Source organism: Lepisosteus oculatus, chromosome 15 (genome assembly GCF_040954835.1).
Source record: "Lepisosteus oculatus isolate fLepOcu1 chromosome 15, fLepOcu1.hap2, whole genome shotgun sequence".
Classification (NCBI taxonomy): domain Eukaryota; kingdom Metazoa; phylum Chordata; class Actinopteri; order Semionotiformes; family Lepisosteidae; genus Lepisosteus; species Lepisosteus oculatus.
The window spans coordinates 7,067,909-7,083,344 of NC_090710.1; the positions used below are offsets into that span (position 1 = coordinate 7,067,909).

The following is a 15,436-nucleotide window of genomic DNA, read 5'->3' on the forward strand; positions in this document are numbered from 1 at the left end:
CTTTAGAATAATTGTTAAAGTCTCAGGCTTTCCATTCTGTAAAAAGGTAACAAGATGGGCTCTTGCCTTTATACGGTTTCTGAACTGGAATTAGAGAAGATTATAGACTGTCATAGTCCAGGTCTATGACCATTTTGCTTCCAGTACTTAATGAAAATGGCACTTTGCTTTCTTACTAGTGGGAGTGACGCTGTGTAGGACAGGAGTGTGGAGTAACAGTTAAGGCCCTGTGCTCATAAATCGAAGGGTGTGGGTTTGCATCCTGTGTGGGCTGTTGATGTTATATCCTTCAGCAAGGTACTGTACTTCACTCAGATTGCTTCATCCAAGTTTTCAGCACCTTGGATAAAAAATGAAATACTTTTAACTGTATTTTAGTTTTGTTTAAGAATTGTATGGATATTTGAAGCAATTTCCAGCAGAACACTACTGTAATTTCAGTGCATGTTTTACTTGTTCTTCAATACCATTTGCAGCTATTTCCTTTTATAGCAATTTAAATTATTCTGAACCATGTCAGAAAATTTGTATTCTAGCATTGAGTGACTAAAACAAATCTTGCCCCTACTCAAAACTGCTTGTAAGAATTCCTTTGAAAGGTCACACTTCTCTTAAGCTCTCTGGATTTGAGAGTTCTAATGTATTCACAGCATCACGAACCTGAAACATTTGAACAGTTTGTTCTGCAGTCTCCCCAGTTTTTTTATTCTTTGTTAATGCATCAGGTTAAATGTTTTTATCAAGAGTGAGAGAAGGGGTACTTTCAATGAGTTTACAGGAACTGGGTTGATATTTGAAACATTATCTGTGCAAGTGGATTTTTGTTCCCCTCAAAAGCAAGTTGTTAAAAATCCTTTAGGTCCAGTACTTAAAACCACACAAAAATACAGCATCATTACAAAGGTCTAGTCATCCCACATCATCCCAAGGATTAGACCATAGGTCTAATCATCCCACACAGATCCCATGCATTTTGTAAGTCTTTCCTATAGCATGTACTTTACCTTGAACATTGACAAAAACAATAATTCTTCTCTAGTAAAGGGTTTTGATATAAATTTAGAATTCCCAGTTATTGTTTTATCCACCAAATATGACATAGCTAAATGTGCTTTCACATCTTGGCTCACAGCCTCAAATGCACACAGGGGCGAAGGAGGAAGTGTGGGCAGAATCCTTCAACCTGCCCACCTTCCAGCCACTTATTTAAAATAGAATAGGAAGGTTCAGCGTGGATTTGCAGACATGTATTACTCATTGATAGACACCAGATGCCTGCAAGTGCCCGGGAGTCGAAAGTGCCAAGAGCAGGGTGAGCTGACTAAGGCTGACTTCAATTTTGTGCTACTACTTGAGAACTTCCAGTCACAGTCGGCTGGAGACATGACCCAGGTTCAAACCCACAACAGCTCAATCTGCATTCAAAGTGCCTTTTCCAATTAGATCACCCACATGACCACAGAGGGCTTTCATTTTGAAGACCCCAATTAAAAGTTAGGAACCTGCAACTGTCCTGTTTCAGTACTTTTGAATCAGAGATGTTTTACTTCCAAGCCAATTTTTTTTTTAAAGCAATGGTTAAACTATATAGGCTTCCTTAGATTTGTTCAACATCAGTATTGAAATTGGACAAATTTAGTTTAAAAAAAACTTGCCAAAATTGCAGAAACTCACCTAAGTTGGTTTGAATGAGGCATTTTTAATGTTGCATATAACTGGTTATGGAACTGCGTGAATAACTTACAGTATAGGGAAACCATGAGAGGCTTTATAAGACTAAAGCAGATTAAAATAGTTTTTTTATGTAATTATCCAGAGAAGCAGCAGGAAAGTTCATCATAAATAGATCTTTATTTACAAATTCAGAATTAATTATAATATAAAACCAGAACAAGTTTTAAAAGCCTGGAGAGGGAAGGAATGCTTCAAAACTGGTTGACAATAAATTGTAAAGTGACATTTTACATGCACCTTAAATTGTAGTGGTCATTCAGAAATCTACACAAACATTTTGTAAGTCCAGCTTCATCAATAGTTTCAGCCATCTTCAGACATACTGCATTATGCATGTCTGAAGTATACTACATGTTGTTGAATAACTCTGGGAACATGATCCACACAGCCCAGGAAAGTACTAAACCTGCTACACCAAAAGACAGGTCCTTAGCTTTAGGGAGGGACTTTGACATCAAATCAAGTCAAGGAACCAAACTTCTGTACATTTGGTCAGACCCTGATTTGAACTACCCTAAGCACATGGTCCACACAGTCCAGATCAGAGCCAAACCTGCTGCACCAGAAGACAAGCTGTTCCTGAGTGTAGTTTGAATGTTCTTGGAGTATCATTTAATACTCCAGAAAATGTTTATTACATTTTATCTCTAAAATATTTAGTCCAAAAACATCAAAATTACTTTTGTTAAAGGAACTCGAATTCAAATATTACAGCCTGGTAGGAAGGGGAGGAAAAAAACAAACAATCCTCTGTTCATCACATTTAATCACAAGTGGCTGCTGCTTACCATCTTAGTTTAAATGAAAGTCCCATTAGATTCTTCCTGGATGGTGTGCCAATAGAAAACTTAAAGAAAAGTCCTTAATGCTAATAGTGATTGTTCACCTGAGAGGTTTAGCTCCAAGGTATATACTGTAGAACAGGAAATTGAAAGTGTTACAGATTAATTTTTAAATTCTTATTAGCATTTACACACTGCCACAGCCTTCATAGAGTGCAATGGCAAGTTTCAACTAAAACACTTCAACAACCTTTCACTTTCAACATGGTTCCTCAACTCAAATCTTTGAGGGCCATGGTGAAGCTTATAAGACCATATGAAAACTTGATTTCTTGTTTATATGTAAAGGACTAAATTAGCCCAATAATGCAAATAAAGATTAACAACGAAGATCTTAGAATGAATGAAAACAAGACCCTGCAGCACTCGAATTAATACCAGACTTGAAAACACTATTGGTAGTTTATACTGTATAATGAATTAATTTTAGGAATCCAAGATCTATTTCTGCAGATGAGAACATGTTTAAGGTGCTTGCAGACATCATCCTGTACTTTGGTAAAGTTGTCTTCCATTAAACAAAATTCTGGCCCCTTCCAGTTTTCTTGTTGCAGATCACTGAGCCAGTCTCTCCAGCTTCAGTTAAAATTGAATTTGAAGTTAAAAGGTCCTGAGCCAAAGGGATTGAATCCCGTCCACGTGTTCCAGCCTCTTTGGAAATGAGGTCCACTCCCACCACTCTGCTGGTTCTCTGGGTCCAGAGGATCCTCCCCTTGATCAAACTTCCTCCTCATTTCTGCAGAAACACACACAGGATTAGATACTTTACTTGCTCTAAGAAGCTGCTTCAATTGAATAGTTGAAAGATTTAGTTTGCTTATAAAATACAACAATTAAAGCACCAACATGTGTAAGAGCTGGGAACACAGTTTAAATTAATCTTTATCAAGTCAGTGAAGGCTTTGATTGTGTAACTGAGGGCTCAACTGAAACAAACAGCTTTTTGTCACCAGGACTGGGGACCATGTCTCTAAAACATTAAAAACTACAATGCAAAAGGTTGAAGAAGGGGAGGTGATCCTAATCAACTAAAGATAAATACCTGAAATACTACCTTAGTTTACTAAATGGCTTGTCACTGGTATTCTATTAATCCACAGTACATTTGGTTGTCACCACATTTATGTCATTCTATGACAGCATATTTCACGTGTATATAAAATGTCTTTAGCAGCCTCTGATTCACTAGGAATAACATCCAAGAATTAAGTGTATTGAAAGGTTCATGGACTGTTGCATTCATGGTAAAATGGGGCTTAACCCGTTTGGCTGAGGGCTAACCTCCTGACCGTTCCCATGTAGAGTGAGGAGAAACTGTAGAGGTGAGATGTGAGGTATGAAAGGGGTTATATACAGCATTTATAATTTTAGGTGAGAAAATGAGGTCAAGAGATTATAAATTACTGCCAGCCACGTTTGGCTGAACATGGCTTTTGCCATCCCTCCCAGATTTTTATAAACTATTTAATTTCAAAACTCAGAAAAACATGTACAGTAGGACCAAATAAAAACACCCTCAATTATTTCAAATATATTTCACAAGTGACAGCCAAATGTATGAATATCCATTATGTTAAGTTTTTTTACATAAATTAATATGAATTATTGAACTGAATCTTAGTAGACTATCTGCAACCAAGTCTTTGTAAAGTGTGCATTTGAAAACAATTGTATACACTAGATTAAGAACCATTTAGCCAGTCGGCCACAAGCATATTTTCAGATGGTAATGGTATGCTCACTAGGAAGGCATAATGCTATCCAGGTATACATCAAGATGGCTGCAGGGATTCTGATTTATTCTCACACCTCTGTCTTGGCAAGCGCTACACAATTGAATCGATTTAAAATTTGGCAGATTTCATGAACCACCAAAGCTGCTTGTAATTTGTAGCTCAGTTTCCCCACCCACAGCATATTATCAACTGCTGGGTGAAAGGCGTCCTCTTGCACAAATTGGTTCTGTGCATGGAGTAATGGACCATTTAGCTCCAAACATAGTGGGAATCCTTTTAGAGAAAGCGGCATTCACCGAGGCAGAAATGAGGATCCTGCAAAAGCCATAATGGCTGCCTGACTGCCCTTTTTTGTACCCCTTGACTTGAAGCCTGGCTGCTCACAGAATGTAGTGTCATGTCCACATCAGAACATCAAGTACTTAACAAAATGCATCCTGTAACATTAGCTCCTCTTCTTCAAAACGTAAAATTTGGAGTAAATTGGCCAAACACAGGTACCATATAGTAGTAGTACGGTATCTAAACGATCCATGTGAAATGACTGCGTAACCAACGTTGCTTTTTTTTGGTTGATGCGTTGCCTGTAATACTGTCCCTTGTGGCAGTTTAAGTGGTGAGGACTTTCAAGAAACTTTGAACATTTTATTGTAGTTTAAAAGTATTACGTTTCAAATAAGATGAATCTGCTTGAAAATTCAAAAGGTGGACGAGTCTTTACCCCATTTCAAAGACGCTACAAAACAGTCTCACCGACAGCGATTCTACAGAGAATGGTCACACCAGGATCTCATTAGGCCTTAATGAAAGAGCTAAATCAGCTCTACTACCATCAAAAAAGAAGCAGCTGAGGTTTTCTGAGACTTGCCAACATCACCCAGTTTTAAAACAGGAAGCTGTAGCAAGAACCTCAGTGTAACAGCTGATGAGAAGTACAGAGCAAAAGGCTTTACCTGGATCTGTGAGCACCTCTTTTGCAGAGGCAATATCTATAAATTTCTTTTCTGCTTTTTTCTTCTCCTCTGAATCTTGGAAGTTGTCTGGATGCCACTGCAAAGCCAGCTTCCTGTAAGCTTTTATAATCTCCTTTTTCTGGGCACTTCTATAATGGGGAAATAACCATGTTATAAGGGGAAATAAAAACTGTTGTTCCTCTCAATTGGAGCTCCAATTTTAAAAAGGTATCCCTTAAAAATAATAGTTAAGTTATTGATTGACTGAGAACTTTTCATGCTGCTCCATTGAAAGAAACTGGTTGTAATTTCTGCATACCACAGTGAAATGTTCATATTTAGAATGTATTGTCCCTCTCTGGCAAAAAGCATTATTTTACAGTACAGTTATAATAGGTTAAACACAGTGTAAGTTATTACAGCATAATGTAGGTATTCGTGATAAATATATTTTTAAGAGAACCCAGTCTCTCTCTGAAACAAACATATCGATTAGTTTTGTAGAAACTACAATTCCACTACCTCTTCACTCCAAGTATTTTGTAGTAGTCTCTCTTCTGGGACTGCTTTAGAAGTCTCTGTGCCCTTTCCAGTCCTTCACTGATCTCTCGATCGTTCTCATTGTTCTCACGGGCACTTTCATAGTCTCTGACAGCTGCGAAGGCAACAAAAGAGTGATAAAGTGGTCTTTAAATCATTTTTAATATAAAAAACCTAGCACTGTTGCGCATACAAAACATTTCAGCTTTGTCTGTATTCAAGAAACGGAGCAAGCGCCTTTTTGGTTAATTCTATTACTTTTCTGGCTCATTTTATTTTCTGTCTCGCCTGCTTCTTTCATCTTTGTAATAAAAGACAGAATGCAGATCTTAATACATTGAAAATTGTAAATGTTCTGGTTCTTTTATTGTTTTGCACAATAAGTTTCTTCAAATCTTCAACAAGTAAGTGCTTTGTGAAGTCACCTTTAAAAGGTACTATATAGAATAAAGTTTATTCTAAGTAGTACAGGTTCAGTGACCTTGACAATATCAGCTTCTGTGTGTCCAGGAATGAAGACAAATTTGCAGCATTTACCTACTGTACAGTAGAGCAATTCAAGTCTACAATCAATGGAGAACAGATTCCATCAAAAGTTCATGTGCATTTTTAATGAATCTCTCAGATAAAAAACAGCACTAAATTCTCTTATTGAAATATTTATTTAAAAAATAGCGTATGAAACACATTGTACAAGCACTAGTCAGGAGTTATTAGGTCTTAAATCACAAAAAATGGGACCATAAAATCTGTCCAATTCCAATCAAGTCTCTCCTACTCTGAAATGGAACACTTGTGGCTAATGGTTTTGCTTCTTCTCAAGATGTAAATTGTTAAGAATATAAATATCATGGTTAAAAGCTATGAAACTGACAGCTCTTAACCAAAGACAAAGACTACATGAGGTCTCCTGCAACTGTAATTTACATTTTTTACAAAGTTTCAGGTTTGACAAAGTAAGTTTTGTACAGGACAAAGGTCTTTTGTGTCACAAGGTCAACTTCAAATGTTTTTAAAACAATAATAGTGTAACGCAACGGGGGCTCAGGCAGGCGCCCTTGCCGCATTAGGTCGGCACCCCACCATCGGGGGCTCGAACCCGGGACTCCCGTGTCTCTCTGCAGTGACCCCGCCCCGTGAGCTAAAGAGAGATCTCTCCACAGCCCAGTAGCTGTAGTCCTGCTATCACAGGGAAGGGCGGTGACATCACCTGCTCTGGTACGCCGGCTCTTACACAGTGCCTGTCGGCCGTAAGAGTTACAATAGCATTATAGATTATTCTTAGTTTTTTTAATACAGAATATTCATTATGTATTAACACCTAAATTGAACTGAAAAAAACACACTCGCCCTTGACAAGCAGGACTCCATGGTGATTCATTTTTAAATCTCCAGATAGAGATGTAGTATTTAAGAACTTGATAAGGAAGTGATTCAACTAGTAAAGACAGACATATACCTGAAACTAGTTTGAACCTGGGCAATGTTACAGAGTTGACTATGACCAGGATTGGCCAATGTGGTACCCAACTGGACAAGCTCTGTCGGGACTGGGTGGGCTTGTGTTGGCCAATTCAATCTGGCATGAAACACTGATCCTCTGGCACTTGCTGGGGCCTTCATGCTAAATATGCACCTATGGACTGGAAGTGTTGCGATTCACATCATTGTGGAATAGCATGACCTCTGCCAGGGGCACCGCCAAGAATAACAGCAATGAGAAGCACACAGCCGACATGGAAAGCTCTAGGGGAAGCACGCTCCTTCCTTATCACTCATATGCTGCTACAAGGATCATAACGAAGAGCTAAGTTGATAAATACCTGGCAATTCTGAAACGACAGGCAGCAGGGGAATAATTGGCAATCCAAATTAAGAAAACACTCCAACTGTAACATTTACATTAAGAGCATAAAAAAGTGCCATTTACAGAAAGTTACAGAGATGAAGTGTTTGACTTCTAGTATTGAGCCATTTCAGATGTAATGACAATTTAAAAGCAAAATAGTCAACCCATCATGCCCTTCTCAAGAGAGGAAGGCAATTAGTGCCAATTTATTTTTCCATTTGAGAACATTTATCTGTTGCCATGGAGAAGGTGTCCAAACGGAGAAACCTGCGAGAATGCTGACACTTCTGTCAGAGAAAATCATTTGGAGATGACTAAATAAGACTGGCAAGATTCTCAGACAATAGTAAAAATGTTAAGCCATTTTTGTTCCAGACAGATACTTAATAAAGCATTTGGCATTGATGATTAGGTGGGAACTCAAAAAGCATGACATTTGCAATACACAATTACTCTTACTAGACAGAAGCACAAACTATTTTTGATCACAGATCATTTTATATAGTGATCAGAACAGGAAAATAACAGAACAGGAATGAATAAAAAGGTTATAAATGAGAAGAGGCTATGAAACCCATCTTGCTAGTTTGAATGTTTTAGCTTATGACTAAAAGAACCTCATCCAGGGTGTTTCCTTTTTTGATTAATCCAAGAGAATGTTTCACCAGTCATCTGGGTAATGTGCATGCTTCCTGTTTTAGCCAAGATGGTTCAAGAAGCATGTTGAGCTAGGTTATCCCCAAGTAAAGGGAACTCAATTTACAGTAGGATCCTTAAACAAAGCTATTTATCCATGCAGGCTCCCCCCCCAAACTCACAGCAAATCCAACCTGTTCTCCTCCACACAAAGAATATATTAAAATAAAAATGGATAAAAGCAAATTGTAGATCAGTAATATTGAGGCACTGTTACACAATTCACCATGTATAGATATTAGGAAAGACCTTTTCTTCTATTTTTATTGTATGCGTACCAGAAAAGGCAATTATGATTTTATTTGTTCAGCAGGTGCTCCAGTTTTTTATAAACCTGGAACAGCAGCTGTCAAAGCAAATTCTAGCAGCAAATAGAAATGCCTTTCCAGGCAGCATGATTCTGATTCCCCCTCTAATTTGCAGAGTTTCTAGCACACAGTGCGCACTCACAGTGTTCTCTTACAATTTCAGAACTGCAGCTTCCTTAACAAGCAGTCTGCCCTACCGCTGCCAGCACCATATTGGAATGGAAAAGCTTGTCAAACTCTCACTTCACAGCTGCTCCAAACTCTGTTAGGGTAACAATTGCACCTTGAGTCTTGCACTACTGCATCAACTCATCCCAAAGAAATCCCAAATCGTTACTAGAGATTTAGAGTGGAAAAGCATGCAAGAGAAGACCTTAATAGTTGGCCTTAATTCTGAGCCAGTCTACCATTTTACATTTTAGTGTATGAATGGTTTTATTTAATGCAGGTATAAATAGCATCACATTAGCTAAAATATACATGAAGAAACGTACACCACACACAAAAAATACAGCCCATAACCTATAACCATCTATGTGGTCCAGTAGACATTTCAAATTTAGAAAAAAAAAAAGAGACTTCTCCCTGCCAACAATTTTCCCTTCAGCATCAGCCTAGTGATAAGAATTTGACCCAGGAGACCCTGTCATCACTGCAGGGAGCCTCACTCTGCTGCCTGACTCACACCATTTCATGAAGTGTGACCAGTTTTCCAAAACAATTCTAAATAAAGTCAGTGGCACCAAAGTTCCACTGTGCGCTGAATATCCATTTAAGCGGCACATATCCAGGAGGGACCAACCACAGCAGCAATCGAGGCTCAAAAAAAAGGGTGAGGGATATCGATACTCCTGCATATGGTACAGTACTCATACAGTACAGTACTTCCAGATGTCCCCTTTTTCAGCCTTAGCAACCAACATCAGAACGGTGCTAAACATGAAGAGGCCATTCAGCTCATCTAGTTTGTTTGGTAGATAGTAGTTAATTGATCCAAGGATCACATCCTGCCATTTCTTTGAAGAAGGCAGGGTGTTGCCTTATGCACATTCACAGTTCTGACTTGTGCTCTCTGCTTTGCGTTTCAAGATCAGGCAGACAAGAGACCGCTCAGTACAAGATGCTTACTATTCAGAAGGAACAACTGACGTTTTTGCCAGTTTGTAAAGCAATTAAAGTTTGTACTGTTGATGCAACAATATCCATTTGTGATCACTCAAGTCCATAGTATGTCACCCACATGCACTGGAAAACTTTATGGTAACCCAGAGAGCCCCTTCAGTACAAAGCACATGATTACCAGCTCTTGAGTGGTTCTTGGGGAGACTGGCAATCGACAAGGATGACTTTATTAAACGGGTTAATAAAAAAAGACAAAAGCTACACAGAGTTACAGATTATGAATAGTGGCAAAGGAAAATAGTTTTCCATACCTCCCCCAAACAATTATGACAGCTTTCCAAGTTCCAAAGTATTCTATACTAGCTGGCTGTGCTGTTCAAGGTCTTACCTTCTTCATACTGCTCATCCTGAAGATAAGCCTCAGCCCGGTCTTTCAAAGCACTTAAATTCTGTGGGTCTGAGCTCAAGACTTCACTGCAGATGGCAATGGCTTCACTTGCTTGCTGGTTCTAAAGCACAAAAGAAGCAAAATTTCAAACTGGAATTGCTAAAGTGATTTACTGTCTACACAAAATACAAAAAGGCATTCTTTCCTTGTGAAATAAAAATCTGTAAATGGAAATTTGAGAAACTCCCAAAATCTACCCTTCAAAATTATTTCTAGACAGATTTTCTCCCCCAATTCCATTACTTGAAGCAAAAATTAGTTAATGCCCTGGAAGTAGGAAATATGTTGCACATTGTCCTACTGTCCTGGGTTAAATGACATTTTAAGATGGAGTACAGAGGTGTGCTAATCTTATCCAGAAGTTCATGCATACATCCAGGTTAGGTTAGAATGTGCTATTATTCCCCACCAAACAGTTTGCAAGTACAATTAAAAATTTCATGTTGAAATTTAGATGCATGTACAGTGACTGAACTCTTTACCTTAGAAAAACAATGGCAAATCCTTTCCTTGGCTTGAAATGTATATAGTGGAACATCAGGTTCCGTCTTCAAAACGGACTGATATTTATTAATAGCATCTGCATACCTGTTAATAAGAACCATCATTTTAAGACTGTGTACAAAAATTAAGGTATTAAAAATTGGCATTTAAAAATGATATTGGTTGATACTGAAAGAACAAAGCACACTGTATTAATAAATTAAAAATAAAATGCCTCAACGAATGTGAATGTTATATGAATTAATTCCTTCAGGTCATTTTGACAACATGGAGATTAGTCTAAATTGTATTTCATTTTTAGAAGGTCCTCCACCCGAGCTTTTGTAATTAGACCAGCTATATGACAATTAACTGAACAATTAAAATACTTCTTCCAGGCTCTACTGTGGATTTTACAGATAAAAGTACCTTTAATGAAGTGAATGTTTTGAATAATCAACTGCAAAAGACCTTAAGAAAAATCCTATACAGTGTGCATGGCTAACAACAAACATAATAAGTTGGAATAAAAACCAGAAGACAAAAAGCCCTCCAGGAATTACATTGGACAACCCTGGTCTAAGTAAGCTTACCATTCTGTAAAGTTAGCAGCCACAGACAGTTCTTATGCTGTTATTAGTGCTCATCAACATGATGCTATCTAAAACTGACAGCAAAATGGGCATATGTAAAGCATGTGTTCAAGGAACACTGACACATTTAGCTGACATTGTTTCTACTTAGAAGTTATATAAAATCAGAGTTTGTGATAAGATGCATATTATCCAATACCATTTAATAAGCTCATAAATAAGGACCTTTTCAAATGGTACCCAGAGTACACTTCTGATAATAAATGTAAAAAAAGAAAGGGTTTTACTTCTAATATGTCTAAAGTTCCCAGTACTTGGATGTATAACCTATAAGAGTTCCAGTGCGATCGCTGCCAAAAAAGGTGCTTACCGTTATATTAATGCTAATGAAAGTGTGCCTGTTTTATCAAAATTAACTTTCACATTATACAGGAGCTTTAGGACAGATTGCCCACCATCAGGATGGTGGGAGTTTCTAGTTGATGACACAAATTACGCTTAGGTGTTCTATTTATGTGCATCTTTTTCATCCATAACATTCATGTGCCCAACAATAAATGCAAGCTCCCATTTGCAAATTGATATATAGAAAATACAATCACCCCAGTTTCCAAATCATAAGTAATCATTGGAGCATTTTAACTTGACACCAATATGGGAATAAGAAACATCCTTGATCTTCACTAAAAGGAGGGTGTTATTCAGACTTCAGGCGATTAGGTTTGTCCCTATAAATTTGCTTAAGGAATCATGCAACTGGAATACACAGTTCTGTGTAGTTTTATTTCCCATTCTAGAACAACAGTCGGGAGAATATTTCTAGAGCTACTCCAATGAACAAAACCAAGAATCTAATCCAGAACAACAAAGATTTTACTAAAACAGAGTAACCAGAATTTTACCTTTGCTCCTGAATGAGCTCCTCTGCAGATAAGATTTGTTTGTTCAGCTTTTTCACCTGTTTGTAGTGACTGAAGCACTGTTTGTGCTCAGGGTCCAGCTTCAGACATTCACGGATCTCACTGTTTGGTGGAAAAAAAAATCATAAAAATGAACAAGTCTAATAGGAACATGGAAAGCAATGTGCCAATATCTATACATGGAGAGAGAGAGACACACATGATGCTATCTGACCACCACTTCACTGGAAAAAAAAACCATTTAATAATCTACCACAGAAAATAGCTTTTACAGTTGTGTTAAAGGTTGGCCCTCCTTTTTAGTTTCATAATATTAAAAAAATTGAAAGCTTTTAAGAAGTGAGGCTATAATCCATTTCTATACCTATTTAAATGCCATGGGCTCAAGAAACTACAGATAGAAGACTGAAGTGTTTGGAGACCTGTAAGTGGCCTGAGAGAAATCATAAGGAATCTTTTGGATTTACCAAGGTTTTGATTATTGTAAATATTCACAGTCTTCAGTGTGAAACCCAGGGTAAAAGATAGGTAGGCAAAAGCATGAGCCACATAGAGAGAGGAAGCAGAAGGAGGAAACTGACGAAGTGTGCCAGGTGTGCAGACAGTAAAGATCAGATTCTAGCCAAGTATTGGAACCTTGTTTCAGAGAGCATGCCATTCTATTATTTAAAAAAAAACTCTGATGTCTCTTATATAGAATCCTCAGGTTAAAATATTCTCTCCTGGTTAATGGATGCAAATTTAAGAATAGGGAGACAGATTCCCAGTGACTTTGGAACATCACAATTTTAGGAAGAAAGATCTTGTTCCAAGTTGTATTCGGTTTGATTTAGGATGCAGGTTTCTCTCTGTTGGGCCAGTTCAGGCGTTATAGGAGGGTTGGCAGTCAGGGTTTTTACTGGTTGGTCAGGACACAGACACTTTGTTTGTACATACGGTTATGTTTTATGTTGAATGTGTATAACGTCATGCGTCTTCTTGTTATTGCCATTGTTAATTTATCCCAGTTTACCCAGATTTATTACTTTTGCCAAAGCTGTGCCAGAGGAAGAACTCGGGTGCCTCTAACTATGCAGTACCAATCACCTGGGTATATTCTTGGCATATCTTTTAGAATTTGGGGGTTATGATTATTTTAATTGATCACACTTGGTATTTTCTATGTTTTCTTACTCCTTATATGTAGGACTTGAATAAACCTACATTTTAAGTCAAATGAATTCTCTTTGAATGAAACTGTTCCAATTTAGCTTTTGTTTCTCCCCCCAATTTCTTTCCCAGAGAGTATTAAAAGGCACCTTCAAGTGGCATGGCAAGATACTGATCATTCACAGCAGAAATAAAGGCTCCAATGAAGGAACTAGACAGTGTCCATGAGCTATCTTGTTATATGTAGGATGAAAAGAAGAGAATGACACAGCTATTAAGTCTCATTTGCAGAAGAGTCAAACTGTGCTATTAGAGCACTTACAAGGCATGTTACTACCACTGATTCTGTAGTATACACACCACAAATATGAGACTGATATAAGAGACATCTTGATTTTTTTTCTTGAACTCACTCTAGTCAACCTTCAACACAGAAGTAGCTTTAGTGAAACAAACAGTTGCTCACTCCTTTGATACAGGAACAATGAATTTCTGGACTATGGATCAGTGGTTAGCAATGAGATAAATGAAGAAGGGCTTTTATCCCTCTAAATTCTAAACTGATCAAGAAGAAATCCTTTATGTACACTTATTGCTCCTATATGCAAGCATAACTATAAAAACTAATTTATCTTGCCCATCTAATAAGATAATAAATAAATAAAAGGTTTACACAGTTTAACAGCTCTTAAAGCCAAGTACCTGCTTCTTCCCCCAGGTTTCAAATATTATAGGAATAATTGCTTCTAAAACACCTTTTTAATACAAACTTAAAATATTGCTTGTGTAATCAGCATGATGCATGGCTATGCAGCCCAGGGACACTGGGGAAAAACATTTCCTACTGCAGTTTTACCACATTATTTATTTTATAAGATTCAATTTTATATAGTACATACAGAATACAAAAGGACTACATGTCTCACAAGTCTCATATTCCAAAAATTTAACTTAAAACAAACCTTACTTAAGTGACATTTCATGGTCTCCCAACTTGTAGTAAATAGTGCTGAGTTTATAGAATGCATCAGTGTTGTCATTCTTCAATTTGGATGCAGCTTTTAGGTCACTGATTGCTTTTCCCATTTCTCCCATCTGGATAAAGCAGTTTGCTCGGAGTTCTCTTAGACTAACATCCCAGACACAGATCTAACAGAAGAGGAATGCATAAAATGAAATTATAGATGGATTTGACAGAAACTACTTCATATTCAATTAAATGTCCTTGAAAACACAGGAGCTCTCATAAATCATCTCCCTCAGAAAGATTGAATAAGATGCGGTTAGACCATCATCACCAGGAATGATGACAATTTAGGATAGCTAAGGCCAATTAAACTTAACTGCTGTCGTCCCCACCTGAACTTCTGGTGTAAGCTCCTTGTAGTGTTAGCTAGCAATTAAAAATTTAATATTTAAAAAACACAAAATCACTCTTAATTTTACAGTGTTATAGATAACATTTTGCTAGTTTTGGTTACTTACCTCTATAAGCACATCAAGACGTTCTGCTGCCATTTTATAATCCTTTGCACTGTAGTCCTTCTTTGCCTGGGCCACAAGTCTTTGCATTTCATCAGATTTCAACAGCTGACTCCTAGCTTCTTTTTCTTCTTTCTCGCTAGGACTGGATTTTAGCTACAAAGTAACAGAAGAAAAAATTTGCGGAAGTCGCTGACTTTTTTTAGGAGTCAGTTAAATTCTTAGACCACAGAAGCCAATATATTGAGAATACAAATTATGAAAGCAAAGTAATCGTTAGGATGCAATTACTTTCATTGGCGTACACCTGCAGTTTAGAACTCACCTCCACTTTAAACATTTTTATGTTTAAGTTTGTGGCAGCCTACTTTGTTTTGTCATGTCAGGTTTGGAATGCACTGTTAATGGCACTTATTTGACTAAATCCTTAAATGCTTTCCATTTGCAAATGAAGACAACACAATAGTTTTATTTTTGAGTTAATGGGGTATACATTAATATGCCTGCATTACTCTTGGAATTTTCTGCAAGCTCAGCTGTTGCAAGAGCATCATGAATATGTCAAGTGCATTAAAATCCCT

At 37.4% G+C, this 15,436-nt stretch overlaps 1 protein-coding gene across 5 annotated transcripts in view; it reads right to left on the reverse strand.

The window, feature by feature from the left end:
- Nucleotides 1-1,832: 1,832 nt before the first annotated feature.
- The window catches only part of dnajc3a (DnaJ (Hsp40) homolog, subfamily C, member 3a), a 29,556-nt gene continuing 15,952 nt past the window's right edge, over nucleotides 1,833-15,436 (reverse strand). For all 5 annotated transcript variants that reach the window (XM_015363655.2, XM_015363656.2, XM_069179102.1 and 2 more), the window contains 8 exons: nucleotides 14,859-15,011; nucleotides 14,341-14,522; nucleotides 12,207-12,326; nucleotides 10,711-10,816; nucleotides 10,169-10,289; nucleotides 5,788-5,920; nucleotides 5,266-5,414; nucleotides 1,833-3,312 (listed from right to left, as the gene is read on the reverse strand). In XM_015363655.2, the coding sequence (XP_015219141.2) occupies nucleotides 3,155-3,312; nucleotides 5,266-5,414; nucleotides 5,788-5,920; nucleotides 10,169-10,289; nucleotides 10,711-10,816; nucleotides 12,207-12,326; nucleotides 14,341-14,522; nucleotides 14,859-15,011 (1,122 nt within the window). In that variant the 3' untranslated portion in view covers nucleotides 1,833-3,154. The remainder of the gene's footprint in view (nucleotides 3,313-5,265; nucleotides 5,415-5,787; nucleotides 5,921-10,168; nucleotides 10,290-10,710; nucleotides 10,817-12,206; nucleotides 12,327-14,340; nucleotides 14,523-14,858; nucleotides 15,012-15,436) is intronic.